This window comes from Artibeus jamaicensis, unplaced genomic scaffold (genome assembly GCF_021234435.1).
Source record: "Artibeus jamaicensis isolate MK-2021 breed Jamaican fruit bat unplaced genomic scaffold, CSHL_Jam_final scaffold_847, whole genome shotgun sequence".
NCBI classification, from domain to species: Eukaryota; Metazoa; Chordata; class Mammalia; order Chiroptera; family Phyllostomidae; genus Artibeus; species Artibeus jamaicensis.
Genome location: NW_026522057.1, coordinates 15,816,172 through 15,832,420, shown reverse-complemented (window position 1 = coordinate 15,832,420; position 16,249 = coordinate 15,816,172). Strand labels below are relative to the sequence as shown.

The 16,249-nt window shown below is 49.5% G+C and overlaps 1 protein-coding gene across 10 annotated transcripts; it reads right to left on the bottom strand.

Moving 5' to 3' along the window:
* Positions 1-566: 566 nt before the first annotated feature.
* PAQR7 (progestin and adipoQ receptor family member 7) lies at positions 567-12,917 on the bottom strand. Of its 10 annotated transcripts, XM_053660450.1 has the most exons (5): positions 12,442-12,754; positions 11,956-12,018; positions 9,803-9,899; positions 8,780-8,874; positions 567-2,646 (listed from the first exon to the last, which is right to left on the bottom strand). In XM_053660450.1, exon 5 carries the CDS (start codon positions 2,623-2,625, stop codon positions 1,579-1,581), a length of 1,047 nt encoding a protein of 348 aa, XP_053516425.1. In that variant the 5' UTR covers positions 2,626-2,646; positions 8,780-8,874; positions 9,803-9,899; positions 11,956-12,018; positions 12,442-12,754; the 3' UTR covers positions 567-1,578. The 10 variants fall into 10 exon arrangements, with proteins under 10 accessions (XP_053516425.1, XP_036991747.2, XP_036991745.2 ...); XM_037135852.2 differs by lacking the exons at positions 9,803-9,899; positions 12,442-12,754 and adding an exon at positions 12,799-12,917; XM_037135850.2 differs by lacking the exons at positions 11,956-12,018; positions 12,442-12,754 and adding an exon at positions 12,799-12,917.
* Positions 12,918-16,249: the final 3,332 nt, after the last annotated feature.

Here is a 16,249-nt window from a genome sequence, read left to right as displayed (position 1 = left end):
AACTTGAAGTCAAGAAAGAACTAGCTTCCAGTTCTGCCTTCATGGCTTACTGTGTGACCCTGGATCTGAAAAAAATATATATATATATTTCTTAGTCATTTGGGCGATTTTTTATTTGTACTTCCTAATTTTCCTTCACTGTACATAATATTGCTCTGAAAAAAAAAGCAATATTATAAAAGTTAACATATAGCAGTACTATAAAAAGTTAACAAAATCCTTGTTTGAAGGAATAACTAAAAAATGAAATCTTTGTCAAATTATAAATTTGACAAATTATAAAAAATATAAATTATATTTTTAAAACATTCTTTTAACATCTAAATTTTATTTAGTAATAAAACTGCCCCCCACTTCCCTGCCAAAAAAAAGTTCACACATATAGTGTATAGGTCCCCAATGTCACCTCAGGCAAAGATAAAATAGTCACAGCTCCCTCCCTCCAGTGCTCACTCCCAGGGGATCCAGCCCTCCCCCACCCCTCCAAAAAACCCCACACCATAAGCAGACCTATGGATCTCCCTAGAAGAGGAGACAAAGAACAAAGTGGCAGCTATTATCACAGTAACTTTATTGAATCTAGGACAGATCGGAGACCAGACCACCCCTAGCTCCAGCCCCAGTGAACTCCTTCCATACCTCTAGGCCTTTCTTTGTACAGGTTTTCCCCTCTGCCTGGAATTCCTTCCCTCTTCTGCATCTGCAAAAGTTCTATTCGCCCTTCTCAATCTGAGACCCTGAGGGCCCCAGGCTTTACAGATTATTCCCTCCTCAGTGCTTCCCCTGACAGTTCCAACATGAAAGTCTTTGATCCTGCATTGATCCACAGGGCCCAGTCAGCAGCCTGCCCCTGAGCAGAAGCCCTGAAAACACTAAATGGATAACTGAATTGCAAACAAGGGAACTAGGAGAATGACTGGGAACAGGACATGTGCAACATGGAGACCAAAGCTAGGAGTGGGGCTCAGTGTCTGGAACAGTGACTGAGAGCTATGTGGCACTGGACAAGAATCATTTGCACCTGGCACAATCTTTAACTTTCAGGACTCTGAAGGTCCAAAACTCCAGGCTGAGGTTCAAATAATGATAATTCCTGTGCACATATTGGCCCCGCCCCTTCCTATCCACCAATGAAATCTGGGTAGATGGGAGTTGCTGAGGCCTCCGCTGCCCCTGAACTCAAATCTAATTCTGGCCTAAATTCTACCTTTACCCCCGCCAGATAATCTGGGAGCCCCAAACCAGAGTCCTGGCCCAGCCGACCCTCCCATCCTCATGCCTGGTGAAAGGCAATGGGGGGAGGCAAACCAGGGTGGCCCCCATCTCGATCCCTTTCCCTCTCCCAAGTCAGGGAGCTAGGGCAGGCTCAAGGAAAAAAAAGACTCCGGCAGCTCCAGGCCAATCCCTAAACTGAAGGACCAAGGACTGGCCAATGCCACCCTTGGCAGCTGAGGCGTGCGCAGAGAGTCACCCCATTCCAGACACAAACAACTTTACCAGGCCTTGTTTCCACATGTGGCCAAGACCAAACCCCTTGGCTCCCACTCTACCTCCCTCCCTACCAGCTGCCATCCCCCTTCACTGGGTCTTCTGCTTGAGTCTGCGCCGTACCAGCTGGCTCAGGAAGAATGCAGTAAGGACACTGCTGCCCACGGTGAGCAGAAAGAGGCCAGAGAAGTTGTGGGGCCAGCGGGTGTGCAGTGGCTCATAGATGGACCGCCGGCCCTCATAGTCCAGCGCCACAGCCTCCAGCTGAGCCAGCGTGCACAGCACCAAGAAGACATGGAAGATCTGGTGGCCCTGCCCAAAGAGGTGGCAGCTGCCAGGGAACCAGCGCTCAGGCATGAGGGCCGAGAAGAAGGCAGCAGCCAACAGGAAGAAGACCACCTGGCACTTGTGGTAGAGAAGAGCAAGGTCATCTGCAGCAGGGTTGGGGGACACCAGGATGCGGTGTGCCACCGGGCTGATGTCCAGCACATAGGCCAGTGCCGAGGGCACCTCCTGGCATGTGCGGCCCAGCAGGCCAGGCTTCTGGCTATACTTGTTGTAGCAGGAGCCAGTGCAGGAAAGCCAGGCGAGGAAGGCGGCCATGGGCAGGAACATCGTCTGCACCTGGGCATGCCAGGCAGGCTCAATGGCATAGTAGAAATGTGCCAGGGCACTGCCAAATTGGTACACGGCCACACCCACATAGTCCAGGAAGAAGAAGTTATAATGCCAGAATTCAGATTTGGCCTGCAGGAGGTGAGCCAAGGCACTGAAGAAGAGGTAGGTGAAGGAGGCGAAGACAATGATGAAGAGGGGCATGGCGTGGGGGTCTCCCCGAAAGTCCACAGTCCCCACAAAGATGGCCAGCCGCAGCAACAGCACCAGGGCTGCCAGCAGGTGGGTCCAGACGTTCACTGCCTCGTTGTGCTGCTGGAACAGCGAGCGGAAGTAGAAGCGCCAGGTCTGATGCAGCGGCCGGTAGCCCACATAGATGTATGGCTTCCAGAAGAGGGGTGGCACCTTGGCACGGTCTACTGTGAAGACAGGCTCTGTCTGCACAGATGACGGAGGCTCCTGGTGGTCCTGCCGCAAACTGGGCAGAAAGTGGCTAAGCTTCTGGGCCACCGCTGTGGCCATGGCTGTGAACTGGGCAGGGAGCTGGAGAGGGGACCAGAGCAAAGTCAGGGGTTGCTATCCTCATCCCCTACCCCCATGCCCAGTTCTTACTCCCTCCCCCCTGCCCCCTTATCTCTACACTGAGTTTCGAAAGAAAGGAGTCATCCTAAGGGAGAGTTCAACTCTGACTCGTGATTGTCCTGCTTCTTGGTGTATCCCAAATGCCCAGAACAGTGCCCAACACACAGCGGTGCTCAATGAACATTTGAGGAATGGATTCATGAACGAGGCTCACTGCCTCAGCCATTTCCTTTCCAGTCCAGGCTCCACACGGCAGCCCTGATAGTTTTCTCCTATGTTTATGCTGCCATCAGTGTTCACCTAGTGGCAACAATGACATTGCTCACAGATCAGCTGCCTGTCCTTAGCCCCTTCAGTCCCCACTGACCCTCCATTCCCCTATATGATCTGCTACCTTTCCCAGCCTTATTGCTCAACCACAATGCACTCAGATCCAGCCATAGCCTCACCAACCCCCTGAACCTGCTTCAAATATCCACAGCTTTGCATAAACTGTTCCCTCCACCAGAGACATTTCCTCCTCTTGCCTGTCTGGCAAACTCATTCATCCCTTAAAACCCATTTCTTCTGTGATATTTTCCTGGCTCCCTGAACCTCAGATGATGACTTCTCTACTTGAGTTCCTACCATCAGATACTTATCTTCCAGCCTTTCCACCCCAGCCATGGTTGTTAGTTCAAAAAAAATAAAACCTAACCCCTCACCCCAGTATTCGAGACCCCGCTGTCTGCTCCCACCCTCATTTCCCACCTAACCCAAACGTCACACCCTGTTCCAACTTCCTTTCCCTCCAAGGGCTGCCATCTCCAGGGGATCTCCCTCCTGCCCCTCCCTACATTCCTCTGCGAAACCTATAATGGGTTATACCATTTAGCATTTAAAATGCATTCATTCATTCATTCATGTATCAAACTGAGTGCTCCTCTTCTGCCTCAAGTCCTGTGAATGAATCTCCGGAATTCATACCAGGAAAGGCAGAGTAGAAAAGGATTTGAACCCTGTCCTCAGAAACTTTATGATAAGGTAGAGAACATAGAAAGGAAAACAAATCATAGTGCTTACACAGCACCTACAATGCGTCACTGTTTTAAGCATTTAATTGACTCATTTACACTTCATAGCACCCCGTGGAATTGATCCTATCTTTATTCTCACTTTTCAGATAACAAAACTGAAGCACAAAGAAGTTACCCACTCGCCTAGCTCGGAAGCAGCAGAGGTACAATCTAAATTCTGTTTCTAGTCTTGATCACTACCTGAAACTGCCCTCTGTACTTGCCCACTGGCAAGTGCTATAAATCACTTTATAATTATATGCTATAAATAGTTTTTTATAGCATTTGCCTAGTGCCAGTTGCACTTTATTCAAGCTTATCATTATTCATTAAATCAAATATATATTGAAAATACAGCACCTGCCAGACAACTCTGCTCTATCAAATAAATTCCCTCCAACAAGCTTATTGAACTTAGCACCCAAGTTTTCTATCCATCATTTATCAGATTTTATTACAGCTACTCTTGAACTGCAAGAGGCAAGGAAAACTCCATGCTCTCTACCACCAACAGCACCACAATCACCCCCAAAGCCACTCACTAATTCACACGCAGTCCAAGTATATGCAGGGGACTTGCTGTGCAAAGGCAGCATCAAGACAAACCCCTGCCCTGGCTGATGTGGCTCAGTGGATTGAGCACCAGCCTAGGGACCAAAAGGTTGTTGGTTTGATTCCCCGGCAGGGCACATGCCTGGGTTGTGGGCCAGGCCCCTAGTTGGGGGCATGAGAGAGGCAACTAATCACTGTTCTCTCACATATCATGTTTCTCTCCCTCTCTTTCTCCCTCCTTTCCCCCTCTCTAAAAATAAATAAATAAATAAAACCTTTAAAGCCTATGATGTCACTTAAAAAGAATCCTACTTTGCCATAAAAAAGAAAAAAATTTAATATATCTTGATTATGCTATTATCGTTTTAACCATGTTCCCCCCTTCACTCCCCTCCACCCTGTACACCCCTCCCCCATTCCCCTCCTTTAGTTCATGTTCATAGGTCATACATGTAAGTTGTTTGGCTCCTACATTTCCTATACTATTCTTACCCTCCCCCTGTGTTTTCTACCTACCATCTATGCTACTTATTCTCCGTACCTTCTCCCTACACACGCCCCCCACTGATAACCCTCCATGTGATCTCCATTTGTGTTCCTGTTCCTGTTCTAGTTGTTTGCTTAATTTGCTTTTGTTTTTGTTTTAGGTGTGGTTGTTAATAATTGTGAGTTTTCTGTCATTTTACTGCTCATATTTTTTATCTTCTTTTTTTTAGATAAATCCCTATAACATTTCATATAATAAGGGTTTGGCGATGATGAACTCCTTTAACTTGACCTTATCTGGGAAGCACTTTATCTGCCCTTCCATTCTAAATGAAAGTTTTGCTTAATAGAGTAATCTTAGATGTAGGTCCTTGCCTTTCATGATTTGGAATACTTCTTTCCAGCCCCTTCTTGCCTGGAAGGTCTCTTTTGAGAAATCAGCTGACAGTCTTATGGGAACTCCTTTGTAGGTAACTGTCTCCTTTTCTCTTGCTGCTTCTAAGATTCTCTCATTTTTAATCTTGGGTAATGTAATTATGATGTACCTTGGTGTGTTCCTCCTTGGGTCCAACTCCTTTGGGACTCTCTGAGCTTCCTAAACTTGCTGGAAGTCTATTTCCTTTGCCAGATTGGGGAAGTTTTTCTTCATTATTTGTTCAAATAAGTTTTCAATTTGTTGTTCTTTCTCTTCTCCTTCTGGTACCCCTATAATTCAGATGTTGGAATGTTTAAAGATGTTCTAGAGAAGTTCCTAAGCCTCTCCTCATTTTTTTGAATTCTTGTTTCTTCCTTCTGTTCTGGTTGAATGTTTCTTTCTTCCTTCTGGTTCACACTATTGATTTGAGACTCAGTTTCTTTCCCATCACTGTTGGTTCCCTGTGCATTTTCCTTCATTTCATTTAGTGTAGCCCTCATTTTTTCATCTAATTAGCAACCAAATTCAACCAATCCTGTGAGCACCCTGATCACCAGTGCTTTGAACTGTGCATCTGATAGCCACAGTGCTTTGAACTGTGCATCTGTCGCTTAGTTGTATTTTTTCTGGAGCTTTGATCTGTTCTTTTATTTGGGCAATTTTTTTTGTCTTGACGCACCTGTTTCATATAAGGGGCAGAGCCTTAGGTGTTCACCAGGGTGGGGCAACCCGAATGGCTGGGCTGTGACACTGTATGTGGGGGAGGGGTCCCAGAGGGAACAATTGCACTTGCTCTGCTCTGCCAGATTTCAGTCACTTCCCACAAGCAAAGTGGGCCCTTCTGGTGCTGATTCCTGGGTGGGTGGGCTTGTGTTCATTTTAGGACCCTGTGGGTCTCTCCAATGGACTCTCCTGTGAGGCTGGGAGTTTCTCCCACTGCCACAACCCCCACAGGTGTTTTCAATCAGTGGTTTGAGGCTTTATTTCCCTGTGCTGGAACCCTAGGTTGTGCAGTCTGTCTCACTCCCCAGTTGTTTCTCCCGGTTTATCTCCTCTTGAGAATGTGGGACTGCCCTGTCCGCAATCCAATGCCTCGCCAGGTCCGCCAGCCGCCGCCTTGCTGCAAGTCCTCTCCGCCCGGCTGCCTATCTCTGCCCACCCCCCATCGGTCTGGATGAATGTGTCTTCTCTAACTCCTTGGTTGCCAGACTTCCATACAGTTCAATTTTCTGTCAGTTCGTGTTGTTTTTTTATTTTTGAATTGTTGTTGTCCTTTTGGTTGTGTGAGGAGGCACAGTGTGTCTATCTACGCCTCCAACTTGGGGTGTTGGTAGTCCCCACAAAGAAGAAAACTTTATCCTTTGCAACAGTATGGATGGACCTGGAGAATATTATGCTAAGTGCAATAAGCCAGTCAGAGAAAGACAAATACCATATGATTTCACTCACATGTGGAATCTAATGAACAAACTGAACTAACAAAACAGAGACAGACTTAGATGGAGAACAGATGACAGCTAGTGGGGGTGGGGAGGAAGGTTAGCGGGGAGGGATTGAGAAAAAAGGAAAAAGGACTCATGGCCATGGACAATAGTGTAGTGATAGCTGGGGGGAAGGGGGACAGAAGGGGACTAAATAGTAATGGAAAAAAGATAACAAAGATTAAATTTAAAAAAAACACAAGCCCCCAGCCCACACTCTTCCTCACCCTAGCCTGATTTGCATCTGTAAGCTTCTCCCACATTACAGTTCTGGAGAGCTCCGGTCTGTAGCAGTTCCTAGCCAGTGGGGAGGCAGGTGTGAAAGCAGTCATCACTCTATTGCACAAAGAGGAAGACACAGGAGTCCAGGGCTTCTCCACTTCCTGTTCCCCAGACAGCCTGGCACACAGCAGGTTTAGGAGGCAGACCTTGCTGATGGACTAAACAATGGGGCCACTTCCATCCCAAGCACAAGAACACCCCTGCCCTGCCTCGTGGGTTGGGAAGTCGACCCTGGATCAACTCCTCCCTAAAAGACTGGGCTTCAGCCTCAGCAACCTGGCCTCCGTCCTTGTCTACAACTTTGCCTCCCTGTCTCAGGACCTCAGGGACCCAAAACAGGCCTCTGAAAGCATCTCATTCAGCAACTTTGTTTTACACCGAGGAGATAAGAGCCATGAGACAGGAAGTCCTTTCCCAAAGTTGTCCAATCCAGGAATGTTTCAGTCCCACCACAGGGACAAAGACCAGAGAAGGATGACACAGTGTGGTGGCCTAGTTCCCAGGTCTCCACGATCCGTTATGTCAGCCGAAGGCTCCGTATCCCACTCTTAGCATGTCCCACGGCACTGCAGCATACAGAAGGCTGTGAGCTCCGGGAAGTCCTGCATCAAAGGAGCCTGCTTCGCTTTATTACCGAGCCCGCATTTGCCAAGCTTCCGTAACCAAGGATTCCTTCCCCAGTAATAAGTATATTATAAAGCCAGCTAAAATGTAATAAGTGTTTACTGTATGCTTACTCTTTACAACATTGCGGCAATTAATTTGCATAACTAGCCTGTGAGGTAGATATTATTATGCCCCTTTTGTTGCTGAGGATAGTGAAATTCAGAGAGCTTAGCTTCTTACCCAAGGTCACACAGACACGGAGAGGTAGAGTCAGGGTTGGGACCCAGCTCTCTGACTGTGGAGCACATACCCTCAGCCACTCTGCTACCGCCCTGCTACCGCCTTCTATCATATGTATCTGCATCCCACAGAACTATTACCTGGGAAAATACTGGTCTAAAGCTGGCAACCAAGTCCTTTCCTATGAATTGTTCTCTTACACTTCTAACAACTGTTTCACATCCAGAGACCTCCGTCTCCCCAAGTCAGCAGCTACCCACTGGCTCCGCACCACTGACGCCCTGGCTCACAGCTACCTCCCCCTTCACAGCCTTCCCCTCACCCAGGCACAGTGGGCCCTAAACACAGAATGCAGAGGCCACATACTGAGATGACTGAGGTCCTGCCACCCTATTTCCTTCAGACCTCAGCCAAAGGCCCCCATCCACCTGAATAGGTCCATTTTCAGAATATTAGTACCCATATCCCAACTCCATGGAAAGGGGCCCCAGATTGAGGGAAAGGACCAGGTGGAAGGGTGGGCATGAGGAGGATACCCTCGGGGCAATCTCTGAGTAGAGTGCCCACCAGCTGCCAGACCAGCCTCTTCCAGGCATCCCACCCCCGTCCAGTACAGCTCCATGGCCCCCTTGCACTGCTTACCTAGGGGTTTCTCCAGAGCCAGGGGCTGATGAGTTCTGCTGTGGGACTCGGCACATTTGCCAGATGCCAAGCACTGGGTGGCACTCCCACAGGTGAGGGTCACTAGGGGCAGGGTTTCCAGGGACTGGAGCTGTCTTGTGTGATGTCACCAGAGGGTGGGGCTAGAAACAACTTCCACTCTTGTCCCATCCCCTCCATCACCACTCCCACATTGGTCAAATCCAGGCTAAACTCTGCCCTCCCGGCCAGACCTCAGCTGCAGAAGGAACCTGGCCATTAACCTCCGTATAAAACATTTGCAGATACCAAAGGCTGGCTGAAGAGCTATGACTTACCAAGACCACACAGCAAGGCAGGCACAGTTGGGCTGAGACCAGTTGTCCAGGGCCTGGTTAATGGATATCAGGCAAACTTGGTTGGCTTTTGTCCCCTATTCAGTGGGAATCAGAATAAAAGTAAGTTAGGAATAAAAGAGACAGCAGACGCTATAAAGCCTCATGAAGGAGATGGGCTTCTGATTCAAACAGACCGAGTTTGACGCCTGATTCCATAACATACCAGCTATGTGACCTAAGACAAGTGATCTACTTTCTCTGATCCTTAGCTCCCTCGTGGACATTATTATCTACCTCTTAGACTGGAAAGATTATTAGAACAAAGTTTTAGCACAGTTCAGGGACTCAATAAAGGATTGCCATCATTATTAATTGTCAGTAGTAGTAACTAATTATTAATAATGGTTGTAATGGAAGTATTTCTAGCCTGAGAGACTGGCTTGGGGTTCTCTAAAGAACTCAGTCCTCTTTTAGCGCTCAGGGGCTGGCTCCACTGGGTTTGGGGCCTTTGAAAGTTAACCGTGTCTCTTTAAATATTTACTTTTCACTGAGGGTGCTTCTTGGGACAAGGGGAATTTGGCTGGAGTTTGGACTGCTGGGGACACTGACCTTATGAAATAAAATGTTCTCAGCAAAGACCATTCAGAGTAACCCCTCTGGGTTCACAGAGCCTGAAGCTTTATTCTTGCCCACAGACCCTAGAGAGGTGCCTGGGAAGCGAACTCCCTAGGGAAAGGCCAAAGCCCCAGCAGCCCTCCCCCTGAGCAAGTAAGCGGGAGTGTGAAGGGGAGAAGGTAAAGGACCTAAATGGTGCTAGCAGGTCATCCAAAAGGCATGTGACCTGGCGGGGCATGTCTTGCAAGTCTGGGAGGCTGTTGGGTTGGCAGAGCCCCAGAACTGAAACCTCCAGGGCCCACGTGGGAGTCCGGGTCAGTCTGAGCGCTCCTTCCTCCCCCGCCTCCCACCTCCCTGGCCCTCTCAATTCAAATTCCCCTTTTCCTAAATTGAGGTCAACCTCCTCACCTGCTCCTCAACCACGGCTTGCCACCCTCAGTTCCTCCTGGACTCTCCACCGGATACACACTTCTCAAAGAGTACCCCCAGACCTCTGGGGGCCAAACTAGGGGAAAAAGTTATGGGGATGGGGTCGTACATGCGATCTGGAGTGGGAGAGGACGGGGCTGTACGCGTCCCACAGATTTTACTCAGTGCCTGCTCTATGCCAGGCGCAAGCAGTGCTACAGGGGCAGGGACATGTGGGGAATGAAACAGACAGGCTCCCTGCCCTGACAAACAAACCAAACAAATGCCCAGGGGCCTAGGAAAGTCCAGCCCGGACAGAAGCCACCGAAGTGGTGACCGAGAGAGCTGCTGCCCCAAGGGTGGGTGCCTACTACTCACCTCTGGAAACCATTGCGTAAGAAGCCAGGCTCCCATTTTTATGTGAGGATGGGACTTCAAGTCTGGAACTCACTAGCTATGTGACTTTGCTAAAATTCCTTAACCTCTCTGAGCCTGTTTCCTCATTTAAAATCAGAGGATAATAACTACCTCAAGGGCTCTTGCAAAAGCAAAACAGTCACAGATCCTAGGTGTTGGCTCTCGCACAGCCTGGGCTCCACTATTTTTGTTGGATTCTAGTTTAGGCTCAGCCACTCAATCCCTGTGTGACCTTGGATAAGTCCATTCCTCTCTTGGCTCTGTTTCTACCAATGTCAAGGACAGTGAATTCACCAGTAACTTCCAAGGGCCCTTCAGGCCCTGAGACATTTGTTTTAGGCCCGGACTATGTGCCAGTTCTGGAGCTTCTGCAGTGAACGAAGTAGTTAAAATACCACCTTAATCTCTGGTTTCTCTTCAGATCGCACACATCTTTCACCTTTTTGAAATACCAACTCAGAGAACTAATAGCCCAGCTAGTTAACAATTAAGGGTAACACCTAAGGATATTAATACCCTGACCTCTTGGAGCTTAAAAGCCTCGCTAAATAACACCTAATAATTACAAAGTGTTATTTGGTTATAATTCCAATTCTTTTGCCTCCTCTGGTAGCAAAATACAGCCGACCCTTGAACCACACAAGTTTGAACTACGCAGGTTCATTTACATGTGAATATCTTCAGTCAATACATACGGTACTGTAAATGTATTTTCCTTACAATTTCTTTAATAATATTTTCATTTCTCTAGCTCATGTTATTAAGAGAATACAGTATATATAGTACATATAACATACAAAATACACATTGATCAACTGTTGATGTTATTGGTAAAGTTTCCAGTCAATAGTAGGCTATCAGTAGTTATGGTTTTAGAGAATCAAAAGTTTTTAGGCAGATTTTTGACTGGAGGGGGCTGCGCCCCAACCCCCTCCAATGTTCAAGGGTAAAATGTATTCAATGTTGCTTTTGTAGGCTCTGATTGTTCAGCACACTCCCTTAAACTTTCTCTTGCCATGGAAAGCAAAGTTTAGCCTCATTAAATAAAAATAATAGTAAGGCCAAGACCTGTGTTAATACTGGGGTTGTCAGAGGTAAACTCTCTTGGGGCATCCTGACAAGGATGACATAGTATAATAAGATTAGGCACTGACATGAATAATTTACAGCTGCTTGCTTTTTACAAAGGACTAACATTAATAATCTACAGTTGCTTGCTGGTTACAACCTTCTCACCCTGCATCCGAGCCAGTGGGTGTCAGAGCTCCAGAGGCAGGACGGTGGAGCACAGCACGTCCATCTCACTTGAAAAACAGTTCTCCTGCCCTTTATCCACTGCAGCCAACTCCCAGGCACCCAGGGGGTGGCCAAAGATTATACAAGCAGAGTGTTCATCCTGGCTGGCAGCAACTGGGTCACCTCCCTAAATGGAAACCAGTTCCCCAACTCACCCCAATGTGTTGGAAATGTCCTTCCATAACTCCCAAAACTGAACAGAACCCATTTTCATTTTTTTGTAACTGTACTTGGCAGGGGGCTCTCCGTTTGTACTGAAAAGTGTGATCAGAATGAAATAAATCACTCTTAAAGGGATTCTTCCATGGAGCTCACACACACAGATGCTCTGAAGACAGGGAAGAACCTGAAGGAGGAATGCTGGCCCAGAGAGGCTGGGTGAGCTGGCTACAGTCAGCCAGCACGGGATACAGAAAAGGGCTCTGAGTTTCATCACTTACCAGCCACAAGTTCTGTGGTCAGGAGAACTGAGGCTGGAGAGGGTTGGCCTCTCACCCAAGGACCTAGAGGTGGCACAAGCCCCAGGACAAGGCTGAGTCCCTCTCAGACAGCGTCCCAGCCCACCCACCCAGGCGCAACCAGGCTCTGAGAATCCATCAAACTCTCAAACCTCCCGGCCATGACCTGACCTGGCCACGCACTCCCCCCATCAGGCCTGCAGGGGCTGTCCCTGGGAAACCTCTGGATCCTCAAAGCCTGCAGGCTTGAGGCAAATGCTGTGGGCGGTGTGCGGCTCCATCTTCCCCCACCCTCACTGGGTGAGGGGAACTCCCATGCCCTCCTGACATCAAGGGCGCTTCCCCAGCGCGAGGGGCCCAGGCTCCTTTGGGAGCAAGAGCCCCTCTGAAGCCCCCAGCACTGCTGTTCCCACCGTTCCCGGTTTTCCAACCGGGACCTCCTCACATTACCCAGCTGCAGGTACTCACACCCTCTTTTGGCCCTAGAGCCTCCCTAGATTCCTTCTCCGTTGGAACTAGTCAGCTCCTCTTCCCCTTCTGCCCCTAACTCCGCCCACTTATCCCGGAGATGGTCCCCTCGGCCTCAGCTCCTCCTTCCTGCTCCCGCTCCCTCCACAGTGGTACCCCCATCCCAGCTGATTTCCGCTGGCGTCAGGAGATGCCCCAGCTCCAGCGACGCTGTCCTGCCTTTCCTTGCTCTCTCCCCACGTGACCCTCCGCACACCCACGCACTCCAGTCCCTGGGCTGCCCTTAGGACCCCGCGCGCCACAGGAGCGCTCCAGCTGCACGCCACCCGCCCCTCTGACTGCGCCCCAGCCGGGTACCTGCAGCGGCGGAGCCAGCGGAACTGGGCAAGGCGGCCATGCGCGTCTCTGGCTCGGAGTGCGCAGATAAGGGAGCAGCGACAGGGTGGCTGGCGGCCCCACCCCGAGCCCGGGGGGAGGGCCAGGCAGCTGCGGGCTGCGAGCTGGGCAGCTCCTAGACTCCTGGCCCGGCCTCCACTGGTGGAGACCTGGATGAGCGCCAGCTTCTCCCGACCACGGCCACTTGTTGCAGGAGAATGCAAGAAGGGTAACACACCGGCGGCGGAGACCTGGGAGCTTCTGCGGTTACTGTGCAGATGGGTAGAGACCCAGAGAGCAGAAGTTGTTGCCCAAGTGCCAGGGCTTGGTGGCGGTGGCACTGCGGGGGCTCCGAGTGCGTGGTTCCCACTTCCAGCAAACTTGAACCATTGGCTCTTGAGTCTGGGCCTTGTTGATTTTATTCCGAGGGAGCAAGTTGTAACAGGAACGGGACAAGTTTCCCAGCTAGAGCTTGAACGAGCCCCGAAGCCACTTAAACCCACACACCCCACTCCTCCCTAAGCTACCCCTGCTTAAGATAATGCCTGGCCTTCCCCATCTTTATCTCTGCCTGGGGAGCACCGTCACCTCTGCCACCCTGTCTTGTTCAAGTTCCCACCTGAAGCCCTCTCTGTTGAGCAGCGTCCCCCTGATCTGCGCAGGCCCAGGCACGTTGTTTGGACCCATATTAAAGCACCGCCTTGTTACTACTCCCTAGTGTAAGTCCGTTTCCCCCAGGAGTCAGAGCGTCTCAAGAGTGAGGGATGCCTGCACATAGTAGGCCCTCGGTAAATATTGGACTAAGAATGGCAGTGGCTGTCCACTCCTCAGGTGTGCAAAGACCTGGCCCAGGCAGCATGGGAGACATCCCACCGCATCTTGGGAGCACACAGTATGACTGATGGAGGGCAAAGAGAAGACGGCCCCCTGAGGAACGCTGCTCTGAGCTCGGGGAGCGCTGAGTCCACTGGGAAAGAGAGCGATGGAGCTTGGTGACAGGACCCAAGCCCTGGTCCCACCCCTGACTTGCCGTGTGACCTTGGGCAAGTCTCCTTGTTCTCTCTGGGCTCCAGTTTTATGAAGGTAAAATACCAAGAGGAATACCAACCCAACAGGGCTGTTAGGAGTGAATTAAACGGTGGATGCAAAGGTTCTTTGTCAGTTAAGATGTACCCAAGGAAGGTATATTTCTTTACTAAAATAAAAAGTGTATAAACATAATATAATAGGAGACAGGTCTCTACTTCAACAGGTTCAAACAAACCCATAGAATTAGTTAAATCTCCATTACCCATGGGGATAGGAAAAGTGACATTGAAAATCTAATCATTTAGAAAAGGTAAGGTATAGGAAATGAAAACAAGCAAGGACATTATGGAGAGTATATTCTATAAGAGGGAATGTATTCTATCATAGTGAATAAAAATTTGAAACTTGGAAGGTGACTTGGATTCAGCTTCCAATTTTGGAACTCCTGCTCTCTACTGGGTTTACTTTTAAAACTACGGTTTATTAAGCTCTTCATATGTGCATCGACATGCCTTAAGCAGTTGCCATGACTACCCCCTTCAATCCACACAACCCTATTAACCCATTGTACAAATTGGGAAACTGAGGCTCAGAAAGGGGATGCGGGACTGTTATACGATCTCATTAACTTCGTGTATGAGGGGAGTGTGCTGACCCCCATTTTATGGATAGAAAAACTGAGGCCCAGAGGGGAGAAATGATATATTCCAGGTCATACATCCCCTGATGTATTCAGACTCTGAGAAATGGACCTGAAGTTGTGCTTGGGGAGAAATGTCAATTAACCATTCAACTTAGCTGTGGGTATTTGAGAGCTGAATGTTAAAAATCACAGAAGTAAGACAGTGACCAGTCCCAGCCCAGTATACAGCCCCTCACATGCACTGTAGGCCCACTGGTGGAGGTAGGGGGGCAGGTCTGTCATTATCTGTTTGGAAACAGGCTTGGGAGGATGCTCTTGCCCAAGGCCACTCACTTGGCCAGTGGCAGGCCGGACCTGAATCCACTCCCTGTCTGCTGCACAGTACTGCTATCAAGGGGCGAAACTGGGGCCAGGACGCTTTCTTCCCTGCCCTACTCTGCGGCGACTCCTTTAGCACAGCCAAGGGCACCCCTCGTCCTACCCTCCCCCTGCGCCCCCAGCATAGGCCCCGGGTGAGGTGCAGTGACTGCACTGCTCTAGGAGCCCACAGCCCCATAACCCTCCAGCCCTGGGAGGGGAACCTGTTTAACAACCTGTGCATCAACCAGCTGTCCCCCACACCCAGGTCACAGGTCCTGCCCTTAGAGGAACAGGGTCTGCAGGGAGACTGGGTTTGTGCACAGGCCTAAGTCAAGCACCAAAGGAGTCAAAAGGCTTCACAAGTCAGACCATCGGGAAGGGCTGCAGTGGCCCCAAAGTAAGAGGAAGGCTGAATGCGGGTACCTGAGGTGTCCCGAACACATCGCTGTCTTTCCCCCCAAACGACGGCATCATTCATTGGAGGCAGCAAAGTGCTAAAGTATGTAAGTGTATTCTGCCTGGGTTCACATCTTAGCTCTACCACTTACCAGCTATGTTACCATGGGCAAGTTATATAACGTCTCTGGACATCTACCTCTTCCATTCTAAAACACCATCAGTAACACCTGCCATATAGGGTTGGCATGAGGAGTAAATGAAATAAGACATGTAAAGTGCTCACAGTGCCTGGCATATAGTAACTGCTCAGTACATGCCAGTAATTACCCTGTTTCAATTCTTTATTTGCTCCCTGTGCCAGTTGGCGAAGAAAATAAACGCTTGTTGTAAGTCTCCAGATTTCGAAGTGACTTGTTACGCAGCATTATTGAAGCAATTCCTGACTCGTACATATAGCAAAGCCAGGGCTCAGGCCCAGACAGTCTGACCTAAGACCACAGCTTCAGCCACGCAGGGTGCAGTGAGAGCACAATGTGAGAGGGACTGACTTTCTGCAGAGATCCATTGCCTGCAGGCCCCTTACGGTGAGTCTTACAGGATGAAGAGGGGTTCACCAAGCCGTGAAGAGGGGAAGAGGTTTCCAGCAAGAGGGATCAGCGTGTGCAAAGGGACAGAGGTACGAGTGATGGGGAAGTTTAGGGAATGAGCCACTATGTCTGGGGCTGCAGCACAGGGACCTGGTGGCAGAAGATGGCATTAGAAAGGCAGGGAGAGGGTAGAATACAGAAGGCCTCACCCAGGTGGAGGGTTTTATCCTGAAGGCAATGTGAAGGCTGGAGTTAGAGGCTAGAGAGGGTTTTCTTCAGAGAGATTTGGATGGGATGGGGTAGCTTTCCTCTCATTTCAAGCCTTGTGAGGGGGCCTCAAAGAGACCAGTCAGAGCGGTGGCGATGTCCCCTGGAACTCAGTGGTCTGGTGTCTGACTCTTGCCTAAGAATCCCA

Excerpts from the sequence above, each read along its gene's own strand:
- PAQR7 (XM_037135852.2), bottom strand. The coding sequence starts at position 2,625 with ATGGCCACAGCGGTGGCCCAGAAGCTTAGCCACTTTCTGCCCAGTTTG.